Source organism: Anser cygnoides, chromosome 2 (assembly GCF_040182565.1).
Source record: "Anser cygnoides isolate HZ-2024a breed goose chromosome 2, Taihu_goose_T2T_genome, whole genome shotgun sequence".
Lineage (NCBI taxonomy): Eukaryota > Metazoa > Chordata > Aves > Anseriformes > Anatidae > Anser > Anser cygnoides.
This window is the reverse complement of record NC_089874.1, coordinates 43,547,980-43,574,534: the sequence shown is the minus strand read 5'-3', so window position 1 is coordinate 43,574,534 and position 26,555 is coordinate 43,547,980. Positions and strand designations below refer to the sequence as shown.

Below are 26,555 nucleotides of genomic sequence, written 5' to 3'. Positions count from 1 at the left end.
TCCAGTGAAAAATCAGTCAAACTCGATCTTTGCCTCTGTCTCCCTTTCCCTTGTGCCCCATTTCTGCTTCTCCATATTTAGCACAACAAAGTAACAATGAACAGCACAGCCTTTCTCGAAAGCTGATCCCCACCTGCGTATTTACTACGGCAGCTTCACAGTATGGATTATGCTGCTGGGTATTTTTGTTTAAACGTCTGCTAACTGCAAAGGCCTGGCATGCTGTAGAGACTGTGCTCGACAAAGCTGCTGCAGTGAAAGAACCTGCCTCCATCACCTCCCACACTCACCCAACACCTGCGCATTGACAAACGAATCCTGAGAGCTGCCTTTGTAGAAGAAGTAAGTCACCCTACCTTTACGTGGCTGAGTGGCAATTAGCCCCCCACATGCTTCCTTCCCTAATTGTTGAAAGTTGTTAATGCCACCGCCTCTGCATTCGGCTGCTCTCTGAACTTCCACGGACCTGCTCTAGCGAGAGGGAGCCCACACTGCAGTCAGGCCTGTGCTGGAACGACGGCGTCTACATCTTTTAGGCTCTTCTGGAAAGGCTGGCTTATACGTGAGGTCATTTCTCTCAGAGCCCGTCAGTTCAGAAAGACAAGACGGGTTTGCGTGAGCAGAGGAAAGGGTGCAAGGAGAGGAGGGAGTCTCATGGGTGACAGATGGAGAGGGAAGCAGAGGGGGAGCTGCAGTCACGAGTCACTGTAAGGCTATTTTACCAGCTGGTTGCAAAGAGTCAGCCTGCACGAACCAAGGGAAAATCTAAGAAGGAAATGAGAGAAACCATGCGATGCTGCTGTAGCTCAGCACCAATGACAAGTTAAGGGAGGTACATCCTGGGAGTTATTTTTAGCTGCTGTGGTTGAAGACACTAAACCCAAGTTCCACCCCCTACAGAACTACCCAAATACTCCCGTGGTTTTGCTGAGGAGTTCAGCCACCTGGAAAGATGACTGAAATATGGAAACAAAATTCAAGAAGTGTGTTTCTGGAGATGAGGATAACTGAGGGATGAAATGAATAAGGAAAATCAGGAGATGGGGGTTAAGCTCCACCTTGAAAGCAAAGGGTAAGCTGGGCCAGAGAGATCTCTCTTTTTCCTAAAATGACTTCAGCTTTTCTTCTCAAGGTTATAATGGGTCAGTCTCTTCCAGCTAAACATGCTGGTGATTTTCCTTCCTTATGAAACTCCCTTTATATCCTCTTTTAGGCAGTTGCCTTTTGAGAACAGCAGCAATAAGGTTTGCTCTTGCTACAACCTCCATTTCACTGTGCTCAGCAAATATGACCAGGAGGGGACTCAGGCATCAGCAAAGACAGAAGAATACACAGTGAGCAGATCATATTTATATTAATAACGTGTGTTCCTAAATGCAAGAAACGGCTCAAGAAACAGGGCAAAGATCCCTTTTCTCACGTTTTAAATCTCCTCAGCCACATTTACAAAGTGCTAATGAAAGGCTGAAGTTGTGCCAACGCATTTAGAAACATACATGACCACGACAGTTAAATGTGGATAGGTTTGCCTTGGAACACGCCAGACTGAGTTTCAGTTCTTGAGGCACCACATGTTTTTTCCCCGAAAGGTTTGACTAGAAAAGAATGTTTTTTCATGCATTTATGCTAGCGCTAGCTGTTTGCACACATACTCGCTTTGTAGCTTTCCCGGCAGGGTGCAAATAGGGGCAAATCTGTTGCCCACAGGGCGGCCCACCCACAAAGACCAAATGCTGGTCAGACAGAGCGGGAGGCTGAGATGGAGGCATTCCTCCCTCCTGCACACAGACACCGTGGTGCAGCCGCACAGCTGCTGTGCAGAGTGGCCTCAGAGACCTCGGTGGACAGTCTTGTGGTGTCCCATGGATGTGAGCAGAGAAACAAGGAGCGGCTATGTACATCTTCCAAAGGGACACTGGTTTTCCTCCTGTACACTATGTTCCCCACACTGTAGTGCTCTTCCCTGCCATATTGTCCCGTCTCTGTGGCAGCCCTTTGAGATGCAACTGTGCCAAGTCCAAGGAAAAGGGAGCCTCTGTACTTTTGGAAGTAGGGTAACAAATCAAAACATAGTCACATGTCTACCATAATATCCACATTAGTGTTATCTGCAACAGCCTCACTCCTCAGACTGCCTGTGGGAGTCCTGGACTGTGCAGCAGGTTTTGTCAGAATGATTACTAGACAATACGAGCAGACAGAAGAATTTCATATTTAAGTTAGTCTTATTTTAGTCCCTGAAGTAAGGTGAAAATCTTCAGACATGGCAATATGTAATGCAGATATCTCAACAGCAACTTTTGTGATTTCTAGCACATACCAGTGCTGCACACTGGGAATTCGGGGGCAGCTTTAGGCAAAACAGAAATGGAGATTTTGTTTCTGTGAACAAACTCTGAATAGGAACAAGTAAAGCAGCTCTTTTTGGAGCTGTTCTGATATTCAATTCCACTCATTTTCGTTTTGCTACTGCACTTAATACAACGAACATCCCTTGTTTGTCATGTGGATGATCTCTTGCAACATCACAAAAAATGATAAGTGGCAGCTGGGGATCTCAGGAAAGCAGGAAGGTTTTTGTATCCCTATGATGGCTCTTGCTGAAATGACCAGTTAGTAAATGTGACACTTAACTGGCCCCTCATTAGGTTTCAGAGTGAACATTCTATGAGGGTAAATGGGGGACAGTTACCACTTCTTGGTATTAATATTTCAAAGCTTCTTATATTTACAATCATTTTGGGAGAGGACAGACAGACAGAGTCAATCCATGTCTACTCAAGATGCTGTAGTTTAAGGAAAAACAGACATTAATAATCTTTAAAAGTGGTCTATCTAACAGCAGTTTTATCCTTACAGCAACTGGGGACTGATTTTCTCATGCTTCCAGGTGCTTGACCTTCTAGCCTGCTCATGCACATGTACATCTTATACTACTGAAGACCTGTTAGATTACAGTATCCAGACACTCTAGGACAGTCAGTGAGACCTAAAAAGAACCACCCATACCCACAGACAACCACAAGAGCACGTCTGTCCAAGCACACTTTCAGAGAGAAGAAAATTGAGGGCACTTACCTCCAACACCGTTGCAGCGAGATGTCATTTCCCAGAGGACCAAAGCCATGGAGTACACATCTGTTTGTTTGAAGGACTCCACGTTCTCTAGGTTCATCCTGGACTCCAGAACCTCGGGAGCCATGTACCTTGCTGTGCCAACCTGCAGGAGAGGAGATAGGGCAGAGCTCACAAGCTGCAACTGTAATTCATGTTTTGGATTCTGCTGTGATGCGACTTCAGCTTTCACAGAAGCGGTGCCATTTGACAAGTATCCAACAATTCAAGCCATACTTGGCACAGGTCATGTTTTCTGCTGCCATGGGAATCTGGCATTGTCTTGACTACCAACTTGCACCTCCCTTGGTAAAGAAAAACACTAAAACAAACAAACAAACAAACAAAACCAGCAGCCCTTTATAGTTCTTTAAGCCCATGATCTTGGCATTGAGAAGTTTTCTCACTCTGGCTGTTTACTGAGATAAACTCTGCCCTCTGGGGCTGAAGAAAATGCCACTGACCGAGTGTCTTTCAGATGAGCAAGAAACACACTGTATTCTTTTACACTGCATATTGCAGAGCAGGCAGTTTCTTTTAACAGTACTCTTAAAATGAAAGTGGTAAATGCAGGCCTGGCAGAAGAAAGCAGACACACAAATACTAAATGCAGAAGCACACATCTGAAGCGAAACCAAAAATTGGCTCTTTTTTGTTTCAGAAGCTGTTCCCATAAAGGTTATGCACATTGAGTAATTTTCAGCAATGATTTTAGCAGCTTTGCTGAGGTCTACATTATGACCTTGATTGCAGAAGGCAAAGTTTAAATGTCTGTTTTTATCAGAAGGAAGGATTTAAGGAATAATAATTGGATCATGCACCAGTTGCTCTCTAACAACCAATTCCTCACAGGGTAGGTATAAAAAAATTACACGAACACAGACACACGCATACACGTGTCTTGAAAACTCCCAAAATTGTAAGTCTTTGATCAGGCAAACACAGCTTTAAATGGGAGACTGTTTAATTACACAAATAATGAACAAGCAGAAGTGGATGATGCAGTAGGACCTGAGATTCAAATGGGCTATTTGTAGACTGCACTACATCCATCAGTCCAGAGCCCAGTGATAAGCAGGACTGCAAAAGATCATTTCAGTTATTGGGTCTGCAATTACTGAGAGACCCATTTGACATGCTTCTGGAAACAAGCCTTATCACCCCATCCTCAGGGCAAATGGGAAAAAGTGGTGCAAGAAGTGTAATGCACCATATCCAAATGTTTGTAGGGCTAAAGCCTTGATATAAACAGAGGACAGCAAAAACAAAACAAAACAACAACCACAACAAAAACAAACAAACAAAACAAAAACAAAACAAAAAAAACTGAGCAATCAGTCCCAAAGTTAAATTCCCTAGCATGTGGACTCTGTGATTAATTTAAGGTCAAGCATGTGAGCAACACCGACATGCTGAACAGTTACTTGGGATAATCATGTCTCAGCACCAATGAGTTCACCAATATCTCCCTGCCTTACAGAACATGAACATATGGAAACCCTACAGAAGAGGCAGTTCCAACCTCCATCCCTTCCCCAATACACAACTTCTTCCCCAAGCAGATCCCATGCAAAGTGTTAGAAGAGATACCAGCACACTATGTCCCACAGTTCCCCAGCCCAAACCCTGCTGTTTTCAACATGAGTGAACGGTGCCTAAATACAGATTCTTAACATTGTCCCAAGTGCTGTTCTAGTTTGGCAACATTTCACACTCTCTTTGCAGCAGTAAAAATGATTCCACAGCTTAGCTGCACAATGGAGGCTCAAGCCCTGTAACTAAAAAGTGCAATGGGAAATGCAGAGAAAATTTAAAATGACATGAAGAATGATATCAAGCTAATCCCATTTCCATCCTGCTTAGAATTTATCGTCTGTTCCACTCTGCTCTGTCTTTTTATCTGCATTTAGATTATGAGGTCTTTGGGTCAAAGATACTGTTCCTACATCTTGGGAAACATGAGTCCTGGGCCTCAAAGACATTTTAGGGGCCTAAACTCCAGCAATTCAAAATTGATCATTTGTCTGGAATCTGGATATGCTTTCTCTCTGCAATGACTGGTCTGCTTTCTGTTCTTCTCTTCCAAAACTCCTAGTGAGGGATCATTTTTCTTCCTGTGGTATATTATATTTTGTGCGACTTTTGCAACTTTTATACTGCAGACCTTACATTTTTTTCAAGCTGTTGGGGATGCTTTGTGCCTTGAGGTATGTCAGTCAGATGGGCAGTGGATGTCCCTCTTTATCTGATTAGGAAGATCAGCTGTTACAAGGCTGCTGATGATGCTGAGATGAGGAACGCCCAGCCTTCCTGAAACCTGCCAGTCCTTTGAACACAACAGACAAAGGTCCAGCTTTATGGACTCACCTTAAGAATGTCTGCAAAAATTAATCATCGTGGATGGCCAAAAGGCTAGACTAAAAAGACCACACAAACTGAAAAAAAGATGGTTTACAGTTAGTCATTCAGGGCACTGGTATTGTATAGTCAATAATGGCTAATGGCTTCATGTGGAAGGTAGTTGGGTAGATGGGAAAGAAAACGGCTTTGTAACCCCAACAACTTGCCTTGAATATCACAGTCTAAGTCTGACGAGAAAAATGGTAAAATGCTTAAACTCTTCTATTTATTTCATAGGAAGCTAGAGGTTTCCTTGTATTAAAATTTGGGTCAGCTCCATTATATACCTTCAAAAACTGGACCTCCTGGTGGAAAAGGTTTAAGTCAACGGTTAAGTTTAGAAATGACCCATCAGGCCAGTTCTTGTGCAAGAGCCCTTTGACAAAAGCTACAGCACTAAAATTGGCATATTGGGAAATTTGGGTGGGTGGTGCTTCTGTGCCCAGAAGAAACAAGGTGGAGGTTAACATGGAGCCACTTCATGCCACCTTACCCCTTGCCACAGAGAATAACACTAGCTCAGCCACTGATTCAGTGAAGCTAAACAAAGTAAAACACGGGGCCTCTACATGAGTGCCCAAGGGCACCAATTTCAAAGCAGTAATTTGCTCTGGGCAGCACTGTGCTTTGTTGTCAGCATTAGCGTGGACTTTGGAAGTGACAGTACCAAAGCTATCCTCTTATTTCCAAGTGTCTGTGAGCAATGCCAGAGAAATCAGCTTGAAATATGGGCTGTCTTTAAGCAAAGTCTCTGTGGGGTGGGTGGGGTTAAGTTTCAGAGCCCCTGACATACACTGCCAAACACTGTTTTCACTTTACTCCGAACAGAACCAGTCTTATCACTGTCAATATGGGATGACTTCACCGGACTCCAAAAAGCTCTGGCATGCTGGAGAAAAATGGTATGTGATTGTGAGCTGTGTTTATATTATTTTAAATATGCCTTCCTTGGCTATCATTCACTCCTGACTGTGGTTAATAAACCCTTTCAAAATGAGATCAGGGCAGTTTCCTCATACTAACGAGAATTTCAAAGAGAAAGATCTTCATTTGATAAACAACAGCAAAGCTCCCATGAACTCAATAGAGCACTGCTGCCTGAAGAGCTGTCCCTGAAAACTCTCTAAACCAAAATATTAGTTCCATGCAAAGTAAAAGGCAGCTTAAATGGCTTTGAATGGGACCTATGTATAATTATAAATAGTACATAATTAGGAATTAATAATTAGGAATTAATTCACTTAACAAATGGCCTGAATTTATACTACAGGATTTTTCATCAGAAGAGCCAATATTTAGAGATATACTTGAAAAAAATCATCTTCAAAGTATTCACAAACATCCTTGTGGCGTGTCTGTGAAGTAGATGAGCCTTATCCACGCTATTTAGTTCAAAAAGCAACGACAGAGCAATTATTTTTATTTGACATTCTTACATTTTCTTGCATGTGGAGAAAGTCCCCTAATCTTAAATGGGTTTATTTTTGGCCTTTTAAAGTGATTATCTATCACTGCAGTTATCTGCCTATGCCTGTTGAGGACAGAGAGGACTGACTTCACATATGCTGGGGTACATCAGCAGTGGGTCTGTTCACATAAAACCATAGTGCCGCAAGGCCTGAAAACTGTGGCTTAACCTCAGAATATGAAGCACATCCTTATCGTGTGTGTGCATTGCAGCAGCACCACAAACAGTAGCTAACAAGCTCATACTTGTTTCAATATAAATGTATAGAGAGGATGGTGGCATCATATACATATGCAGCTCTCTGATCAGAACAAATCTTCATTGCACTTCTTTTACTGTTGCTTTAATGTTAAATTTAAAGCCTATTCGTCTCTCTCTCTATATATATAAAACAAACATACAAAAAAGTCACATTTATTTTTGGTGATTTTAAGTAAATATGGCAGCATATATCTTTTAATCCCCTCTTTTCACCCCAGGAATGGACACACCAGCTGTTACATCACATACCACACCTCTTCAAACTTTTAACTTACCTGCCCACTGTTGGCCAAGTCATCCACAGAGAGAGAAGGGTCCAGCCTCAGGGATAACCCAAAGTCACAGAGACAGCAGGTTAAATCATTTTTCACCAGGATGTTGGAACTCTTTAGGTCTCTGTGCACAATAGGGGTTTTGGGGCGACCACAGGGTGTGTGATCACTATGAAGGTGGGCAATCCCTCGGGCCAAGGATCCACCCAATTTCCAGAGGTCCTCCCAGCTGATAATGTGCCGCGTGAGATATTCCTGCAAGTTTCCTCTAGCATGGAAGGCAGTGATCAACCAATACTGTTTACCAAGATCTGTCTTACGCTCCTCTGCTGTTAAGAACTGGAGGATGTTCTCATGCTTGAGGTTTACATCTGAAAAAATGTCTTTCTCAGTTTTCCAGGAGGCATACTCTTCATAGGGGAAGATCTTCACTGCCACAGTTTCATACTGCTCAGATGTGTTTTGTTTCAGTTTGGCTTTATACACTTCAGCAAACCTTCCTTTGCCAACAACAATGTCCAACTCAATGGGCAGCAATTCTGTGTTGTGGTTGATGTTGTTGGCACAGGTAGAGCTGATGTCTGAACGGTCATCATCTAACATAATAGCACAAACGTCACTGCAGTCCTTATGTTTCCTGGGCTTAACATTCTTCTCCCACGCCTTGTTGAGCTTCCTCTTCTTATGAGTGCGGTAGGCATAAAAGATAACAATCACAGCAACAGAAATCACCAGTAAGGGGACAAGACTTATGATTGTGACTTTGGAAATTTCATCTTTTTCCTCTGGCTTATGGGGGTCATCTGTAAAGGAGAGCAGAAGGAAGGCATACATTAAATGATGGCATAGATTTGTGTATACAGGAAGTTGTCAGTAACCTACAATTTTCATCCAGTGTGCAATACATGACTTCCTCCACTAACAGTAAATAATAAAAATTATCACTACCTTCCTGCCTCTAAATGTTCTTTTGCATATAGGCTTCCAGGACTTCCCTGTCTGCTTATTTTATATGGAGCCAGACTTAAATAAGCAAGAAACTAATGTAATTTAATAGCTTTGTTCTTCTCCAAAGTTTTTAATACATTATGGATGAAACATTCACACTCCTGAAGACAATAGCCAAAGTCCTCTGCACTTATTCTGGTGATGTATTCTTCTACCCCTTTAACCAATAATTACAAGAAAACATTATTTTTTCTCCAAAGAACTGGAGTGATAAGTAAATAGACAATGAAGCACACGAATACTCAATTGTCCAGTTACCATGCCAGATCCAGTATATTTCAGTAGGATCCATATAAATTCATCTTCAGGAAGCCTATCCATGCACACATAATGCCTGCTAATATTCAAGCACAAAATATATGCCTGCACATGAATCTAAAAAACAAAACTCATTCTCTTTCTTTGATGTATGTGAAAGTGTTACTACAACAGATTCAAACACCTGCATGTGCACAGGTGTTTGAACCCTTTAGGCACAATCAGGCATGTATGGCACATCTGAGAACTGCTATCCCCCATGCACTTTTTGCATGGATTTATGTAACTGAAAACTTCCTGCGTGTGTCACTTGCTGGCTCTACACTGGCTGCCTTGTTAGAAAACCGTAGATAGCTCATTCCAAGCTCCTTAGTGGATGTAAACCCATTACCATATTGTTAGGTAAAGTACATAGGGATAGGGAATAAAAGGACAACGGAGACATATTATTGAATAGGGACATGCTCTAGGAACAGAGAGGAACATATTCCTCTCTGAGATGCCCTCACACCCCTAGAAGTGACCCTACTAGTTCAATCTGGGGTATGTTTTAGGGAAAATTAATAGTATGAAAGAGAATGGTTTTATTCTTAAAACAGACTAAAGGGAATCAGAACTTAACTGAACCTGGTTTGATTGCATGAGGAAAACATACTCTGTTAGCCTATTTCTTCCTCTGAGTCACAGTAAATGTACTGCATTACTTTTCCACGGTGGAGGTCACTAATTGGAAGAAGCCCTGAGGGTCTAACCTGAATGGACTAAAACTGACGCTGTAACAGAAGTTAAGCAAGTGGCTAGTGTTTGCGATACAACACTGGTGGATGCTTACAGCCATGTCACTGACTCAGGTCCTGTGCATTGAGCCAAATAAGTCAGCATGAAAAAGTTTACTACGTTCTGAAGGGAAATTGTCACTAACTACAGCAACAGTAAGCCTCTGATTCCCCTATGCGGTGCATGAGAAAAGTCTCTCAAAATTAAGGGAGAAGCGCTGAAAAGGGTGCAGGGAAAGGATTTGGTATTAGAATGAGCAGTGTCTCTGACCCTTCAGTTTCACTTATAATCACTTTTATGTTGAATGCACAGCTAGCTGGCAAGCAGCAGGAGACACCGGCTATTCAAAGGCAAGTGACAGGACATCTGAAGAGTATGTTCTTTTTTTGGAAGAAGGCCTGAATCCTGAACCAGGATGTGCTTCCTCTGTTTGAAAGGTTCATCAGTCAGTGTAGAGCAAATAACTCAATCCTACCATCTCTCACAGGGTTTCAAGGAAGAGGAAGTGTCTTTCTAGAACTGACATTTCCAGCTAGCACAGGTTAGTGGCATTCATTAGCAGCACCCGTGCTACACCAACAAAGACATGAATTTATTTCATTCATGCAAATTAACCTTTTAAGCCTAACCCTTCTTTCACACCTATGCAAATCACAAATCCTTATTCTCAAGCAATTTTCCCTGGCAACAAAACATTAGTAACATACCTATACTTAAATGTATAATCACAGATTACAGGCAGCCCTTCTACTTCTCAATTTGTTGAAGAGGGTAAAAAAAAATACACTTTTATAGCCCTTACTGGAGGATTATATTTAGAATGGCCAATGTCACTGTCAGTAAACAGAAGATTTGCATTGCTTATTCCCACATGAATACTTTGCTCTCAGAAAATCTACTTTATAAAGAACTAGGGAAACACCCTGGTGGAAGAGGACTGACCATTGTAGGATTGCTCTGAGTTTTTGTTGCGAACAGGCCACAATTTTATAAACGCAACTGTGATCTGTAACAATCAGATAAAATAGTTTTTATGAGCTAAATGCTCATATGAGTTCCATTGTTGTTTTCCCTTGGTCACCAAAAAGAACACTTGAAGTTTGGACTGTGCTCTTGCAACTGAGCAATATATCATCCTCTGCAATCTATATTATGTGGTGTACGTGTTTCTTCAGAACACTTTAAGACCTTTTACTTTGCCACTTGGCAGTATGTAGCTCGGATATTTAAAATACAGATGTCTTTCTAAATGAGGGAAAAACAAAACACCCCGAGATGTATTAGGCTCCAAGCAGCTAGAGGTAGTTGGTGCATATGTAGATCTAATGGAGAAGAAACTCATCCAAAATCTCCATTTCTTTACCATTTTGGATACAGTGAGGGTCTCTGGTCATTCCTATGTGTCTGAGTGCAGGCTGTATTACTTAGGCCTACAGCTGAGAAGTCTCCAGCAGACTTCACAGACGCTTTATTTCTTCCTCTTTCTGCATAAGGGAAAGCTCTGCTTGTGGTACTGGGGATTGCTGGGTGGAAGACAGAAACTGTTGATGTTGCAAATGTCATTTGGAAAAGAATGAAAAAAAAAAAATAAAAACAGAAGCAGAAAAAACTGCTCTGAGGCTGAGCAGTTTTACCACTTCCCCTGAGCACTGTATTGTCCTGCATCCCTGCTGCAAAGTGACATATCTGCTTCGGCAGCATCCTGTGGAGGAAGTAGGGAGGCAGGGGGTAAAAAGCATGCGGCTGCACATCCTGCAACTAAAGCAGCAGGAATGTAAGGTGTGCTCATTTTCTGTTTTTAAGACACTAGACAAGTCTCACTCAAAGCTTGGAAAGAGCAAGAATGAGCACCAAACAGGGGGAACTGGGTGTCAGGATCCTGGGCTTAGAATGAGGGGACTGATCTGCATGCCAGCAAGATTAAAGGTGACAGCAACAGTAAAGAAGAGCTGGTGGCACCAAGGGTTGGTTAAAGCAAGGAAACCACTTCTGATTTTGACTGGTGATATGAGCGAAACAAAATCAGCCCCTCCAGCACAGGCTAAGTTTGGGGTACTTCTGAGTTGAATTTGCATTCCAACTCAGGGCAGGATCAAAATCAAGAGTGCATCTGTATGTTTGCATAGTGGCTAGCCAACATTTTCTGGCTTGATTGCAGGAATCTCAGAATAAATATATTCATTTGCTTATAATAAATACCTATGACTCAAGCACCATAATTTCAAAAATGGGAGTGCAACTTCCTCTTTCTGAGCACTGTTATGAGCAAAGCCTGGCTGAACAGGCAAGCAAGGAAATGGTTAAATGGGACAGCCTTTCAGGTTTTGCCAACATGCTCCTAAATAACTTTCCCCACCCAGAACTATCATTCAGGCAGATCAGTCCTTTCTCAAGCTTCAAAAGAGCCTATTAATATAGCATAACAATAGAGAAGTCTAGCTAAAAGAAAGCTTCCTGTAAATGACTTAAACTAAGCACAAGCCATCTGCATGATCCTTAGCACTACCTAAGCCTTTAGGGAATTGGGCTCAGGTACCAGGGAATATGGAAACGCTGTTCAAGCAGGAGGCTTCAAGGCACAACGTTGGTTTGCCCGCAAATTCTTTAGGTTGGACCTTTGATTGAACCTTGGTGTCACTGAACTTTGGAAACAAGAAATAAAACAATGCCTGTAAAATTAGGACCCACACTCTAATGCACAGGGCATCATAAGCACACGGTACTGAACTACTCCAATGCTGTTTGCTGCTTGTGCTCTTTCTGAAGTTGCAGCTGATACATCTGCTAGTCGGAGCTACACAGCAGGGCAAGAATATGTATCATACGAGCAAAACTCATGCTAAACTTATCAATACTGATGTCTTGAAAGCTTCTCTAGTGCCTTAAAGTCTCCAGAAACACACAGTCACAAACTCTGGGCCCAGAACCTAGGCTGCGGTCCGGTTATTTTGCAGGCTCCTGAGACACAAAGCAGCCCTTTGAGCTGACTGAAGGACAACTCCTCTTTGCAGCAACTCTGAGGTTTCAAAGTTTGGTTTCAGTTCCATGCTGGAATGAAAACTAACACTTTTTGAATGCTTTTGCATAAACAGGATTCTGTTCAAATGTTGCAATTTGGCAAGAGATATGAGTGTCAAATCCCCACCAGTGAGGGGACTAGTCTGGGGTATGGGAGCTCCAAGTTCAAGTTCTGCTCTGTTTGATTCCGGGAAGAGCTTTCCATCTCTGACAACTCTGATTCAGGCAAAACGTGAGCTTGAACCTTACGTGCTTACTGATTTCTGGGCAAGAGACTAGGCAATAAAATATATGAAGGCCTGCCCATCTCTTTAGTGCTACTTCCTGGATGAAAATTAATTCCATAAAACGTTTCATTTTCAATGAGAAGTTTCACAGACTCTGAGCTGCTGTTTGGGTTAATTTATTTTCTAAAGGAATCCTCAAGTGATAACGAAATTCTGTAGTTTATTGTATCACTCTCCCTCCTGATTTGGGTCGTTTTAGAACTAAACTGGTTTGGGAATCTTCAGAAAAATATTTTTATTTGGGGAATGTTGATCATCAAAACAGAAACTCTATTAGACAAGACATTCCTATACTTTTCTCTAAAACCCATGTCTTGTGAACAAAAGTCGTCTGAAAGTTGGTCCAACTTTTATGTTTAGAAACTTCTGCTAATTTTATGAGCATTGGTTTTTGGGCTTTGCACATGGGAGATATTGTTTTTTTTTTTTTTTATCGGAAAGTGGGTGCTTTTTTCTCAGGAAAATGGTCAATGCTGGCACAAAATATTTGGAAATAATCAAACTCAAATGCTGTACTTCAAACTAACCTGCATTTTTTTTTTTTTTATCTCGACAGTTTCCTGGAAACATTTTGATTTTCCATCCCTGCTGGAGATGAAGAACTTTTAAAAAACTTATTAGTTTTGTGGGACAGGAAATCAGTTCCAACCTTCCCTCTCTATGCTGAACCATCTGATGGCAGAAGACATAGATTACTAGATTTTAAAACCAGAGCAGACTCTATGTTGCTATCCAGTGAAAAATAAACCCTGGCATTTCTTGTAGACTTTCCTGAAAGTTAAGTTCTTGCAGCCAGTTCCTGAATTTGTCAAGATTTTTCTTGGACCAGGTAAACCAAGACTGTCAAGGCCAGTAACTTGTGTTTGAGCTGTATGTCTTCATATTTAGTCTAAAGAGGATGTTGTCAGGGCACGTAAAAGCCCAGTGACAGCATCTGCTGAAGCAGCCTTCTGCAGAGGCTAGCACTGGTAGTTGGCAGGTCTACCTGGCCTCCTATCAGAGAGAGGAGCACAGAGAGAGCAGAAGTGACAGGCAAAGATCTCTCTAGAAGCTGCCTCTCCAGCTGTGTTTCTAAAGCACCACCATCCTCCTGGCTCAGAATCTGGGCCCCAAGGATGTTTGCCCAAAGGTGTGGGAACTTGTTTTCTTAGGATTTGGGTTATTCGCCAGCCTGAATGTTGCTCAGCAGTCAGTACATGACTGGCAGACTGGACCCAGACCTCAGAGCACATTTACGCAGGCCAGTGCCCAGTGCCACCAGTTACCTCTTTTCCTGAGAGGTTAGTAAGGCAACAGTACGAGCAATTTTGGAGAGCTGTGGCACACTCACTACTGCTTTCCCCTTTGCTCTCAGCACATGACTACCCGTGATCGGGTGATCAGGACTCAGACATCTCTGTTATGACCAAGGAGAACCTCCAGTTACACAACCCAGTTACATGTTGTAAGAGTCATGCATCTGCATCCGCCACCTGATGGAACAGCTGCATCTCAGTCATGTCATAGATCACCTCTGGATGGCCCACTTCAGTGTAAAGGCCAGGCAGGAGTGATGTAATGGATATTTTATCTATTGTAAGCAGAGTTTCATTTTTCTGATTGCCAGATATGTTATTCAGCACTCAGGGGGCGTTAAGAAACTCTCAAGCTCTAAGACAGAACAAATAGTTTGTTGCTGTTTCATTCCCTCACTGTTGGCTGAAAAGTGTAATTCCTTGGTTTGCTGACACAGCACCCACTTGTTTAAAATATCCCACCCTGGATGCATTCCCTTATCTATCCCCCTCTAACAGGTCACTCCACTGTGTGTACATGGCATCCGTTGTGCGTTTTGACTTTTGTAGCTGAGCTTTCCTACTCAGCAATACGAAAACCGACTTGTTCTAACTTTACACCATGTGACCGTGTTTCTGATACGTGCCTCAGTTACACAACTCAAGTGTCTGCTGCTGTTTGCTGGTGGTTTTCTGGAACAAATCAATCTCTCCAGTTTCAATATGTTCCAACAGATGCCACACATTAACCACTATTTTTATTCTCAGCCTGAGTTTCACCCCTTCAACCTTTCCCAAAATATTATGTTGCCAGTGTTAGTTACAGTTTGTTTCTGTCTGTAATTATTAAAGTCTCTTCCATGACAACCTGATAAAAGGTTGGCCACATTCCCACACTTATTAAGCTCTCAAGTGATGCAAATTGTAACAAATATGCCAACCAGGCTCGAAGAGCGCTGCCTAGTTTGTTTTTACACAAATCTGTAACTGAGCTCTGCGTGGTTATTTTCCTAGGAAGCAAACAATATAAATAAACCAGAGCAAAACAAATTTTTGGCTTCTTTAGCTTCTTTCCGTTGCATTTCCTTTCTATCCCACTAAGTGAATCACACATTCAGTATTAGCAGCCTCTCCTTGGGTTACATACAGCTGCAAGCTTTGGGTGGGACTCTGTGGCTGCAAATATCTAAGAGGAAACATTGAGAACAATGCCAATATACAAGCGTTGAGAGGCTCTGTGCAACGTTATGTAATGCTACTGACCTCTTTTATGGGGCAGCTGGAAGACAGTTACCTTCTGAACATGTTAGTTGGATAACAGAAAAACAGATTAATGAAAGCCTTTGTTATAATCCACTTGGAAGCAGTCCAGCTGTAATCATGTCCCTTCTGCTGTTCCTTGAGCACTGGACAACTCATCACATGAGTATTTATGGCCTGGTTGCTGTTTGTGCACAGGTCTTAAGTCTGCTCTTAAGTCTGAGATCCTCCTATGTAGTCAAGTAAAATCACTAAAGCTTTGAGTCTAGTAGGAAAAGGAAGAGGAGAGAAAGAAAGGAAAAGACAGGGGCAACATGTTAGAGACAAGTGAGAGATAGCAAATTAAGGAAATTCTAAAACATTAGCAATATCTCCTATCATCCAGGTGCAAGACGAGGCACTCTGTATGCTTGTGGTCATTCAGGCAGCAGCAACACCAGGTGTCCCAGGTAACAACCATATATAGCTAGCAATCACAGCACTTGACACACTACTCATCTATAGGCTGCAATTCATTCAGGCAAATGACTCAGCCACAACTGAATAATCAAATACTTACATCTCTTACACCCTCAATTAAGAAACTTACAAAAACTATTATCAACTGTTATCAAGATTGTTATCAGCACACCTTCCTCTCCTCTGACACCCTTCCCCAGTTAGCTTCATTATTCTCACGAATTCCTGTTGACCCATCAGTCATCTCTATCACTGAAGTTTTGCTGTTTCTAAGCAACTGATTGGATAATTCAGATAGTGTTTAATACTTGTATAAAACATTGCTGCTAAAGTTTAACCCATATTATGGCAGGGTGCAGTGAGAATGCCCAAAGTAAAGACCCCACCAGGCAGTACCTGAGGAATTAACAATCTACCCTGAACATTCCCACAGGTACCTTGGTTGCAAGGTGCATGAAGATCTGTACAGCATAGCAAAGCAGGTGAAGGTGAAAAATGATCACTGTGCAAATTTTCAAAAATAAATTACTTTAAACTGAACAGAGCAGGGCTACAGATCTGCTGTGCCTTTCCAAAACTCTGCATTTTTGGATGGATTTGAACTCAGTGCCTGGGATAACAATAACATATATAATGACAACAGTATACACAATCCTGTGATTTAAAGGATTTATGTTTCTGTCTGCAGACTCTGGTGCTGGGGTCACCCTTTTGTATACAGATGGCTGAACAATAGGAAGAAGTTGCACTGCAATATAGACAGGTCATATACTGCATAGCATGCAGGCATCCCACTTCCTTGGCTGCAGTGAGAGTGTCTGGTCCTCTCTGCCCATGGAGATCAGATCAGTCACAAGGCTGGAAAGAGTACAAGTCCCATTCCTCTGGGTAGCCTTGACTTCAGCCAAATTTCTTAGGACTGTTAATAAAGAAAAACTTTGTTAAGGATTTGTCATGCTGACACTGGCTGATGCGTAGAGGCTGGGAGATGGTGTGGTGAAGGGAACGCTGAGGAACAAGGCTGGCCAAACACCAAGGGAGGCCTGGAACTGTGCAAACAGCTAGAGACAGACCAGCAAAAGATGCCAATGTAAAATTTTTGTGCAGAAGATCCACCACACACAACTAGACATCAGGGAGGAAAAAGCCGTTGTAGTCCAGTCCTGCACTCATCTTTTCCATGACAGCATGACAAGGGCCCTGTCTGCCACCTAGCCAACTGCTCCATGGCCAGCCAGAGCCTTCCCCCCCTTTTTGGCTAATCTTTTCCAGTGTTTTTGCTCCCTGGTTTTACCTTCCAGTAATACTGACATTAGACATTTGAATAAATAATAATTGGAACAGACTTGCATTGAGTTTTGCTGTGAGAAATGTTTTTCCACCACAGGGGTGTAAGTTGTTTGCTAGTCACCCACAATTTTGTTTGGCAAAAAAGAAAAGGATTGAAAAATAAACATGGGGTAGTCAGATTTGCAGTGGCTACCTGTCTCCCGGATATTATTTCTCCAAGAACTACAGAATGTTGTTTGGACTGATTCTGCGCATATTTTTCACCAACCGCTTGTGGCCTGAAATGCCAGGGCTCAGCATCAGGGCCAGAAGCCCCCTGACACAGCAGAACTACAGGCATGTTTGGGCACATGTCTGACTGTGCCTGGTTTATTTTGCAGATTGGCATTTTAAACAAAAAGTCCATACAAGAAAGAGGCATTTGATTTGGATCTAACCACTTCAAACATTTCCAAAGCCACACTTCAGTGAGTCACAATACCGCCCACTACCCCAAAGCTTTAGATGTTTGTGTCTAAAAACAGAGTCAGTAGGTTTACCCTTCACATTCAAGACTGATACAAGCCAACAGTGCCATAAGCCAGTTCTTCTATAAGCAATAACAGATCAGCTGTGAATCACTGGAATGTAGTGACTAACCTCTGGTGGAAATTAGAAATCTCTGCCTTACCCACAATTTTCTTCTTTACCTCAGAAACACTGAAAAAAAACCCCACTAAATCTGGTTTTTCTTATGTGCACATTCAGAAGGAAGAAGAGCTAGAACACTGATCTTTTACAGCAATAGCTTGAAAGGAAAGGCTGTGATTATCAGGTGAAATATTACAATCTTTTTTTTTTATTGTCTCCATTTCTGCTGATAAACAAGCACAGTCACTGCTTGAACTGGCTTCCTTAGCGTAGTTTTTGTCCACTCTCTAAAACTATAAGATGTGCAAAAATACTGCAAAAAATCCTTACTACTCTGATGTACGAGAAATATAGAGACAAAAAAAAGCAAGAACAATGTACAGAATAGACCTGGATGACAGTCATTCCAAAGGCAAAATTATTACAGGCTATTATCTAGTTGTCTGGAGGAGCCGTGGACCAGCTGGCTGTGATGTTCTGCTCAAAGTTAAACACAGACAGGAAACCGCATGTCTGATACTGTAAAAATCGTTTGTCTTCCTGCCATGGCTAACCAGGCAAGCAACCCAAAGGGGCTGTTTTCATTTAAAAGAAACACTAATCCACAACAATAAAAAGGGAATGACAAAGCCTCAATTCTCCCCCCTCCCAACTGGAGTTAATGCTTGTGTTTGTGAATGAACTGGAAAAGTTACAAAATGAAGTTTTGTGTCACTGTATTTTTTATCTGTAATTATACACTTTCTACATGTCAATGCAGGGCACAGCTTTCATGAGTCACCTAGAATGCTTACGGCACATGACCTAGGAGGAAAAGCTCCACTCCAGAGAGTGAAAGGAGTTAGGCTAAAAAGGCCATGTTTTCATTTACACTACAGCTCCTTTTGGGCTGCTCTGGAAGTGTGAGGGGGTCCACAGATGATGGGAATGAAGGAATTTGGTGTTGAATTTATGGAACGGTTCCCATAAACACACAAAGAAGACACACATTTGTCAAAGTGATTGTATTCAGCTTGTATAGCTCCAGGACAAGCAGCTATAGCATGACTAATTTTTAACAAATTAGCCAAAATCCACAAGGGTGTGGCTAGCTTTGTATAAAAACTCCAGACAGCTGACACACAGTCAGATCTTTTCACTGCAAACGCATTCTTTTTTATAAAATCAAGGCAATCTGATAGAATTAGGTCCTGGGTCTACCACCTACGATCAAACCAGTATCAGTATTTGCCCCAACTTCTTTAAAGCCCACAGCCAAGAAACCTTGGGCTCCTCTTTTCAGAAGAGACCAAAAAGTCTCTAGCAACTGTAGGTTTTCCTCCACAAACTGCAAGTCCATTGGTATGACAGATTTAAAGTTATGTGTAAGGTATAGCCCAGGAATGCAGGGTAAATTATTAAACCTACCTGTAGAAAAAATAAGAACATCATTGCACTCTTCGTCTGTACAGGAACACATGAACATCAATCCCCCATTGTCCTTCTTTTCTTTCATCAAACACTGCTCTGAACTGGTGTCATCCAACATGTGACCATAGAGAGGTTTCTGGGGATCATGGCATATTGTTTCTAATGTCACATTTTCATCATTTCGTCTCCTAAGAATGAAAAAGAGAAAATTGAAATCAAAGCAAGAATATTTAAGAAAGGGAGCAGAAAGGCCTGTGCCTGTCCCAGATTTGCCTCTTTTGAGAAGTCAAAGGGGATTTAAAGAACATCGTATGTTTTTCTCTGTCTTTCCTGAATGAGATAAATTTGGCTCTGTCTGGGCTGCTCCACACTGGGGCATTTTTACAATGGCACAGCTATTCCTGTATCGTATTACCACTAAGCCCCAATGAGTGCCTTTGAAAATCTCACCCGAAATTATTCAAGCTAATGCTCAATGAACTGCTGTGAACTTCAGAACATACTTTTGGTTTTTGTGGTCACTGTGCAGGCAGTAAAAATCTGTGGGAAATTATGATAAAAACTGAATTATTTCCTCAAAATCTGAGGAATTTCTAGTGGGTCAGACATTTTCGTTTTGTTCTTGAGGCCTGCAATCAGCACAATTTCTGCACCGAAGGAGTTACAGAATGTTTTTTACAAAAACAAAACAAAACTGGTGCAAGCCAAAGTGACCTCACTGTCAGGGAAATATTTACAGCTGATAATCTGGCCCAGATTCCTGTGTTTTGTCTCAGTCCATAGATTTTATTTCATGGACAGAAGACTTAGAGGCAAATAGTACTTCAAATGTAATTCTCAACTCATGTGTCTTTTAGATAAATTGGCATGTAAAAGTCAAAGTGTATCTTCAGTGGCACTACAGTCACTTTGTATGGCAATAACAGACAATGAATACATACTCTAGGAGTACAGGACAAATACGGAATGGCGTATTGGACTGATTCTGAATTTCCAGTGTCCACGTCCAATTATGCTGAACATCTCTTCAAGTCAATGGACATAACTACTACCTCAAAAAATTAATTAATCATGCATTTCTGTAAGTGGTTCTAATCATGCTTCTAAATCAGCAACAGTGTTGCAAGTACTCAGTTCTGTTTCATTTGTCCACTTAAGAACTCATTAAGAGTGTTTCTGGTTTTCTTTCTTGCCATTTATGGAAGGGTAACCCCCGAGTTTTTAGAGAGTAATGCAAGTTTAGTCAACAAATTCTACAAAAAATATTACATTGAATATTTTCACATGCTCCAGATTTCTTTGAACTTAGACACTGCATAAAAAGTGAAACACTTACACCAGAGACAACGCATACACAGAAGAATATTTTCCAATTAAGAGAAAGCATTTCTACCTGTAAGTCATAAATAAAGCTGCTATGATACGTGTATATAGTCTAGTTCAGTACGAAATCTGAGAGAACATTGTTTTTCTTCAGCTAATGCCACCGCAATCTCCTCTGTCTTAGACCTGTTTCTACTCTGAGTGCTGTGGATAGATGCAGCTCAATGGTTTGAGCAAAAACATGCCTCTTTTCCAATAACAGCACATGTTGGAACAGAATGGCTTCCAAATAAATAAATAAATAAATAAATCCCCAGAACATTTGATATGAGCATTGTTGTTAACCTCAAGCAACCCTCAGCATGCTGAGCACAGATACGAGTTGGAAGCGAGAGAGCCGAGCCCTGTGAAATAGCTGGGAGATTCTGAATATCAGAGCAATTGAGGAAAGTACCAAGTAATGATGAATGAGGCTGTGCTCCCTTCCCCACCTGTATGAAGAAATAACTTACCATACAGCGGCGCAGACTTCATTATTCCTCTCACAGATAGAAGTGATGTTGCAGTTGCTCTTGCACTGATATTGGTTTGAGCAGGTTGTTACTTTAATGTCACAAAATTTGCATAGTTTGGGCAATTGCAGTCCATTTTCCTTATTTCTGTCTATAGGTGACATAGTTTCAGCTTAAGGGAGAAAAAAAAAAGAGAAGGACACTTAATAATGATAGATTATCAGATTGTGTTATTGCTCATTACGAAGATATGGTTTTCATCAGCAGCAAACATTCCCTCATACCTTAAATTAGAAAAATCTCTGATCTTGTGCAACTACCAATTTTCTTTGCAACAGCACAAGTGCCATACTGTCAAGACCAGGCTAATCAAAGTGAATTTGAAATGTGAAGTCAAATTCTATTGACTTCAGAGGGTGCAAAAGTTTCTTTGTAATTTGCAGAGTCAAGCTTATTCTAAGCCCAGTTTGTCCTCAAAGAACTACTCTGCAGCCATCCATTTGCATTATTCAGAGGCAGCGTATCTGTCCCTTATGTGCAATATATTGTATCACAGTCTGTTTGCTAAAGTAACTGTGGGAACCATGGTGGGTATGCACACTAGGTGGGTGACATCATTATGACATGGATCTTGATGGATTTTGCAAGTCTGTCTTCACTAACCTGAGACATCACCTGGCTGTCACCCCTAATCTGATTACTGTTCACAAAGAAGAAACACAGAACTGTAACTGACTGTCATCCTAAATTAGCTGGTCTGCCAGAGGTTATGGGTGAAACTCAAGCTGGAAATGCAACAGCGCATCTATGCAGCTCGTGTAATCTGCTGCTGGAGCCTTTCTGGGCTAACTCCAGGGGACTTAACTCAAGCTAACTTGCAATGACAGCCTCTGTTGTAGAATTGTACAGTGACCCAGCAGTTACATTTCTGTGCCTGAGCACTTAAGAGTTACTTGTTTACCGGTCGTGAAAGAGTCTTAGCACTCTCCATCTGCTTCATTGTAGTAGCAGTAAAGGAAGAGATGTTATTTATCCCAGTATTATGAATTTCAGGAAACCTATTTTTAGTTCAAAAGCTATTTTGAAAAGCCAGCGTGACTACAAGGAACAGAAAATGCCAACATAAACTTTTTTTCTGAAGCTAAAATGAATATGCAACTTTATCTGAAGTGGAATAGACTATCTACAACAGTTTCAGTCTGACTCACTTTGTAATATATTTGGAAAAATAGGTTGAACCGCTTCAAGGAGATCCTAGGCTTCATTTAGCACAGCCCTTCTCTTACAGCCACCTGTGTGCTAAAACCATGTTCGTATTGCTGTCTGTGGCCAAATGTTGCTAGTCAACCAATAATAGGCAACCAGGGATTTGTAATTTCTCCCTCTCTCCTCCATTAACTGAGAAATCATTTTTTTCCTTCTAGAACTTCACTATTTACTACCATTAGAATGTTTTATAACAGGAATTAAATATACATGCTTTTTCCAGAAGGAAATAAAAAGGCCTCTTGCTAACATTTCCAATGGATTTCTGAGCCATTGTGAAGGACTGAGAGCAAAGTCTTCCCTCCTTACCCAAACCACACATCCTTCTTCTCATGACTAGTGTGCTCTTGTACTGACCTAAGGTCTCCCATCTTACTTGCCTTTGTAATCAGTAGTAAAATGCCCAATGATTTTAATGGTATAGAAGAAGCTCCCACACAGAGGTAAGGGTTATTACAAGCTCTCTGGGAGCACTTACTGGGATGGAGAATGTAGGCAGTGTGTTACAGGCTGGCTGAATTTTAAGCCTGAGGTAAACATCTCTTGTCCTTCGTTATTTGTGTTGCAACAACTCCCCAAAGCTATGCAGAAGAACAAAGCCCCATTGAAGTAGGTGTGGTAGGGATTCTAAAGGTCTTGAATGCAGTGCTCTCTAAAATATGTATTAATGTAGTCATCATTTTGGTAAACTGTTCCTCTCTTTGGGGTGATACCTCTTATTTACCAAATGTTGAAGAGAAACTAATAGCTGTATTAACTTTTCTAGGTTACAATAATGATCAAAGCACCCTGACAACAAGGGACTGTCCCTCTACCCAATAAAAAAACAATCTATGTTCCTGAAGCCTTGGGTGAGCAATACAGAGGAATATTAAGGAGGCACTGCTTTTACAGATGAGCCACAGAGATTGAGTGACTCAGCCAAGTTCACACAGGAAACCTGTGGCAGGGTGCTGGGCCTGTGGCTCCTGTGTTGACACCACACAGCTGAGCAGCACAAGGAAAAGACATCTGCTCAAACTGCAAAGACTCGGCTGCATCTACACGGCTTTCAGCCCTGAGTTCACAAGGCTTTGTGTTTCATGGGGCTACAGCCAAAGGCCACATGACAGCAAGTCCCTAGGTTAACTGGTTCAAGCACATTGTATTTGATGAGGGACGGGGTCATTTCTGTGCTGTCCCCACCCATGCCAGGTTCTGCCAAGTCTCACCCACCGGAACAAACAGATGGAAATATGTTTGGACCTCTTCCAAGGAGAGGTCTCCAAACCAAGAAACTTGATTAAAAAATAATAATAATAAAATAAAAGTGCTAGCTGGAAAGCTGTAATCACCTGCAAGGTCACGAACACAGAGTTTCTAAGTAAGAGCAGTAGGTTTTAATTCAATTACCAGCAAAAGGCTCAGTAGTTAGTGACAGTTAATTTCTGAACGTGCTAAATTAATGGCAAAAGGTAATAGGGTTTTAGGACTTCCAGATCTGACTGGACTTGAATTTTCTCCCAGGAATACTTGTAATAGTGGCTGACAACACAGTGCCTCTGTTTTCATTCCCCTGGCAGTTCAAGGTATTGGATAAGTTGTCCAGGTGCACAAACTTTCTTCCACACTTCAGCGTCTGATTTGAAGTGAGACTGCAATTTATGCTCCCTAATACTGTCACATTGCCATAGCAGGTGTTGGTGTGTTGTTCATTACTACAGCTCAACTTTGCTCACTCTGACAGCACATCTAGTTCCAAACTAAGTGGGTTAAAACCAAATTTGACTTTCCCCTATCAGACTGATGCTGAAATCAACCTCTACAAACATCCTGTGTTGATATCGGGAGCCATATGTGAACCTCAGCATTAATCTCTTCTAATTACAGTCTGCAACCAGGCTTTGAGGACTTAGAAATCCAAAAAAGACTAGTCTGCTTCCAAGTCACATAAACTCAGACCTGTCTCCAATCAATGGTCTCTGGCATGGAGAATGACAGGTTGGTATGGCTCTTCCCCAGAAAAGTGTATTCGCTCATTCCCTGATGGGCCCATGACCAAAGAGTGGTTCATGATCAGCAAGACTGCTCCCCTTCTGGTAGTTAATTGAATGTTAATTTGGAAGTTCATTTAAATTTCTAAAACTGCTTGACTACCCTGTTGCCCGCTTCATATCACACAAGCCAACTCCTCAAGGTTTTCTCCCGTTCAGACAACTAAAGTTATATGAACACTGTGGACAGAAACAACCTTTCATTTTCCTTTAAAAAGCAAACAAACCTCTGTGGATATAATGGGATAGTCAATAGAAAAAACACACAGATTTGCACATCTGAAGGACGACGTCCTAAAATGTGCGCTTGCTTCTTAAAACGTGAGTTTTGTCATCTACTCTCTAATGTTAGTTTTCTTATTTTGACTTCTGCAGGAAGACTAATTCTAGCTTTCCTTGCTTCTCTGACCATTAAGAGGACTCAAAAAAGACAGAGTTTCTTGTCTATGAATCTTCTAGCTGACCAGTCGACCATAGATCAGTCATTGTGGTTAAAATGCACAGCACATGCAAGCCAACACCTGGGCTGGACATTATGGAAGAGACACTAGAGCAGCCACATAGGAAAGATCAACTCCATGGCTTCTGATGGAGCCAGAGTTTTTTATTTTACTCTGTGGTTCACCTCTTTTTTATGACTTCTCAAGACCTTATAAACTCCAAGACAGTCAATAGACTTAGTGTGGTCATAAAGTTGTTTGCTTTGTATCTGTTTTTTGTAGATGTATAACTTTCATTGAGACTTTTGTCTATAGTTTACATTCTTCTTATTTTTCTTTTAATATTGTTACAGGCCCCTCAAAAGCCAATAACATTTAAATAAAGCCCAAAATAACCTGCTGTCTTTTGGGGAATGTCTACACTGGAAAATTCTTAGGTTGCATTTCAGAAATATCAGACAATTTCTCTCATTTCTATCTTGTAAAATATAATTACTGCTTTTCTCTTCTCTCATCCAATGCCTTCGGCACATGTATACAAATAAGACAGCACTGCTGAGCAGATAGATCTCATTTCTTTAACAAAATTGCTGAGGGAGATGTTGGGAGGAGAACTCAGCTGCTATGAAATAATTTCACCTGATGAGAGAGGTGTGAATTTAAGATTTTACTCCACTACATTAAGGAAATTTGCAAGGAGGAGGATGCCTTTATGAGGAAGACAAAAAAGAACAGGTCCTTGTTTCCCCAAAGAGCGCAGCTCCATGGCCTCGTGTCTCAATGGCTAAATAGCACAGTGGTAACTTCGAAGGAAATCCTAACTGTATTACCTTCTCATCTAACACAGAGACACTACATTTTGCTAGAAACAGTACCACACACAGCATTTTGCCAACCCCCCTCCAGCACATGATCTATAACTTTAGCAGAACTTCAGTGCTGATGGAAACACCACCAGCATCATGAAAGTGAAATGGTGCTACAAAAACATTCTTTGTCTTCCAAAAATGCCTTCTAAGTATTGATGATTCAGCTGCAGGAGAGAGGGGTAGGTCAAGGGAAAGGAGAGATCTGAGTTTTGCTTTTAAAACTTGGAAATATCCTGATATCTATTCTTAATTGTACTTGTTATATACAGTGCAGTAATACAAGGAAGGAAAGATGGCATCATAACCCTAAAGATTCAAAAACCACGAGTCACGAAATCACAAGATTAGCCAGAGAGATTATAGAAATAAAAGTTAAAAGAAAAAAAAAAGAAAAAAGAAAAAGAACAACTGCTGGGTTCTCCTTTATTTACCACTGCTGTCTGGAATCTCAGAGTGCATTTGAGTAATGTTTTGAAACCCTGACCACAAGCAGAAGGATTGGAAACTTACCAACTTACAAAATCAAAAGTTAAGAAATAAAAACACTGGAATCCAGGAGCTTGATATTCAAGAAAATTATTGGGTATCATACAACTCATGATAAAAATCACAGGACTTGGCAATGCTGCAGATCACCTAGGAACTCCCATAGCAACACCTTCAGGGGTAACATTGTGAAACATGTATTTTCAGATTTTCAGCTACAGCTGACACTTCTGAACTCAACGCCATCACGAGTTGGACTGGAGTACCACTCTCTGACACATACTCCCACGCCCACTATGTGAGTATGAACGCACATTGTTCCTGGTGTCTCGGACCACGCTGTGGGCTGCAGTCCTTTATCTCAACTATGATTTAACCCAGTGGGACTGGCATGGGCACAGGACTTTTGTGACTGTTTCTATTAAGATTAATAGCAATGA

The 26,555-nt window shown here is 41.4% G+C and overlaps 1 protein-coding gene across 3 annotated transcripts in view; it reads right to left on the bottom strand.

The window, feature by feature from the left end:
* The window catches only part of TGFBR2 (transforming growth factor beta receptor 2), a 59,005-nt gene that overhangs the window by 10,690 nt on the left and 21,760 nt on the right, over positions 1-26,555 (bottom strand). For all 3 annotated transcript variants that reach the window (XM_048076055.2, XM_048076054.2, XM_013192724.3), the window contains 4 exons: positions 21,022-21,193; positions 19,184-19,374; positions 7,519-8,318; positions 3,079-3,220 (listed from right to left, as the gene is read on the bottom strand). In XM_048076055.2, coding sequence (XP_047932012.2) covers positions 3,079-3,220; positions 7,519-8,318; positions 19,184-19,374; positions 21,022-21,193 — 1,305 coding nt within the window. The remainder of the gene's footprint in view (positions 1-3,078; positions 3,221-7,518; positions 8,319-19,183; positions 19,375-21,021; positions 21,194-26,555) is intronic.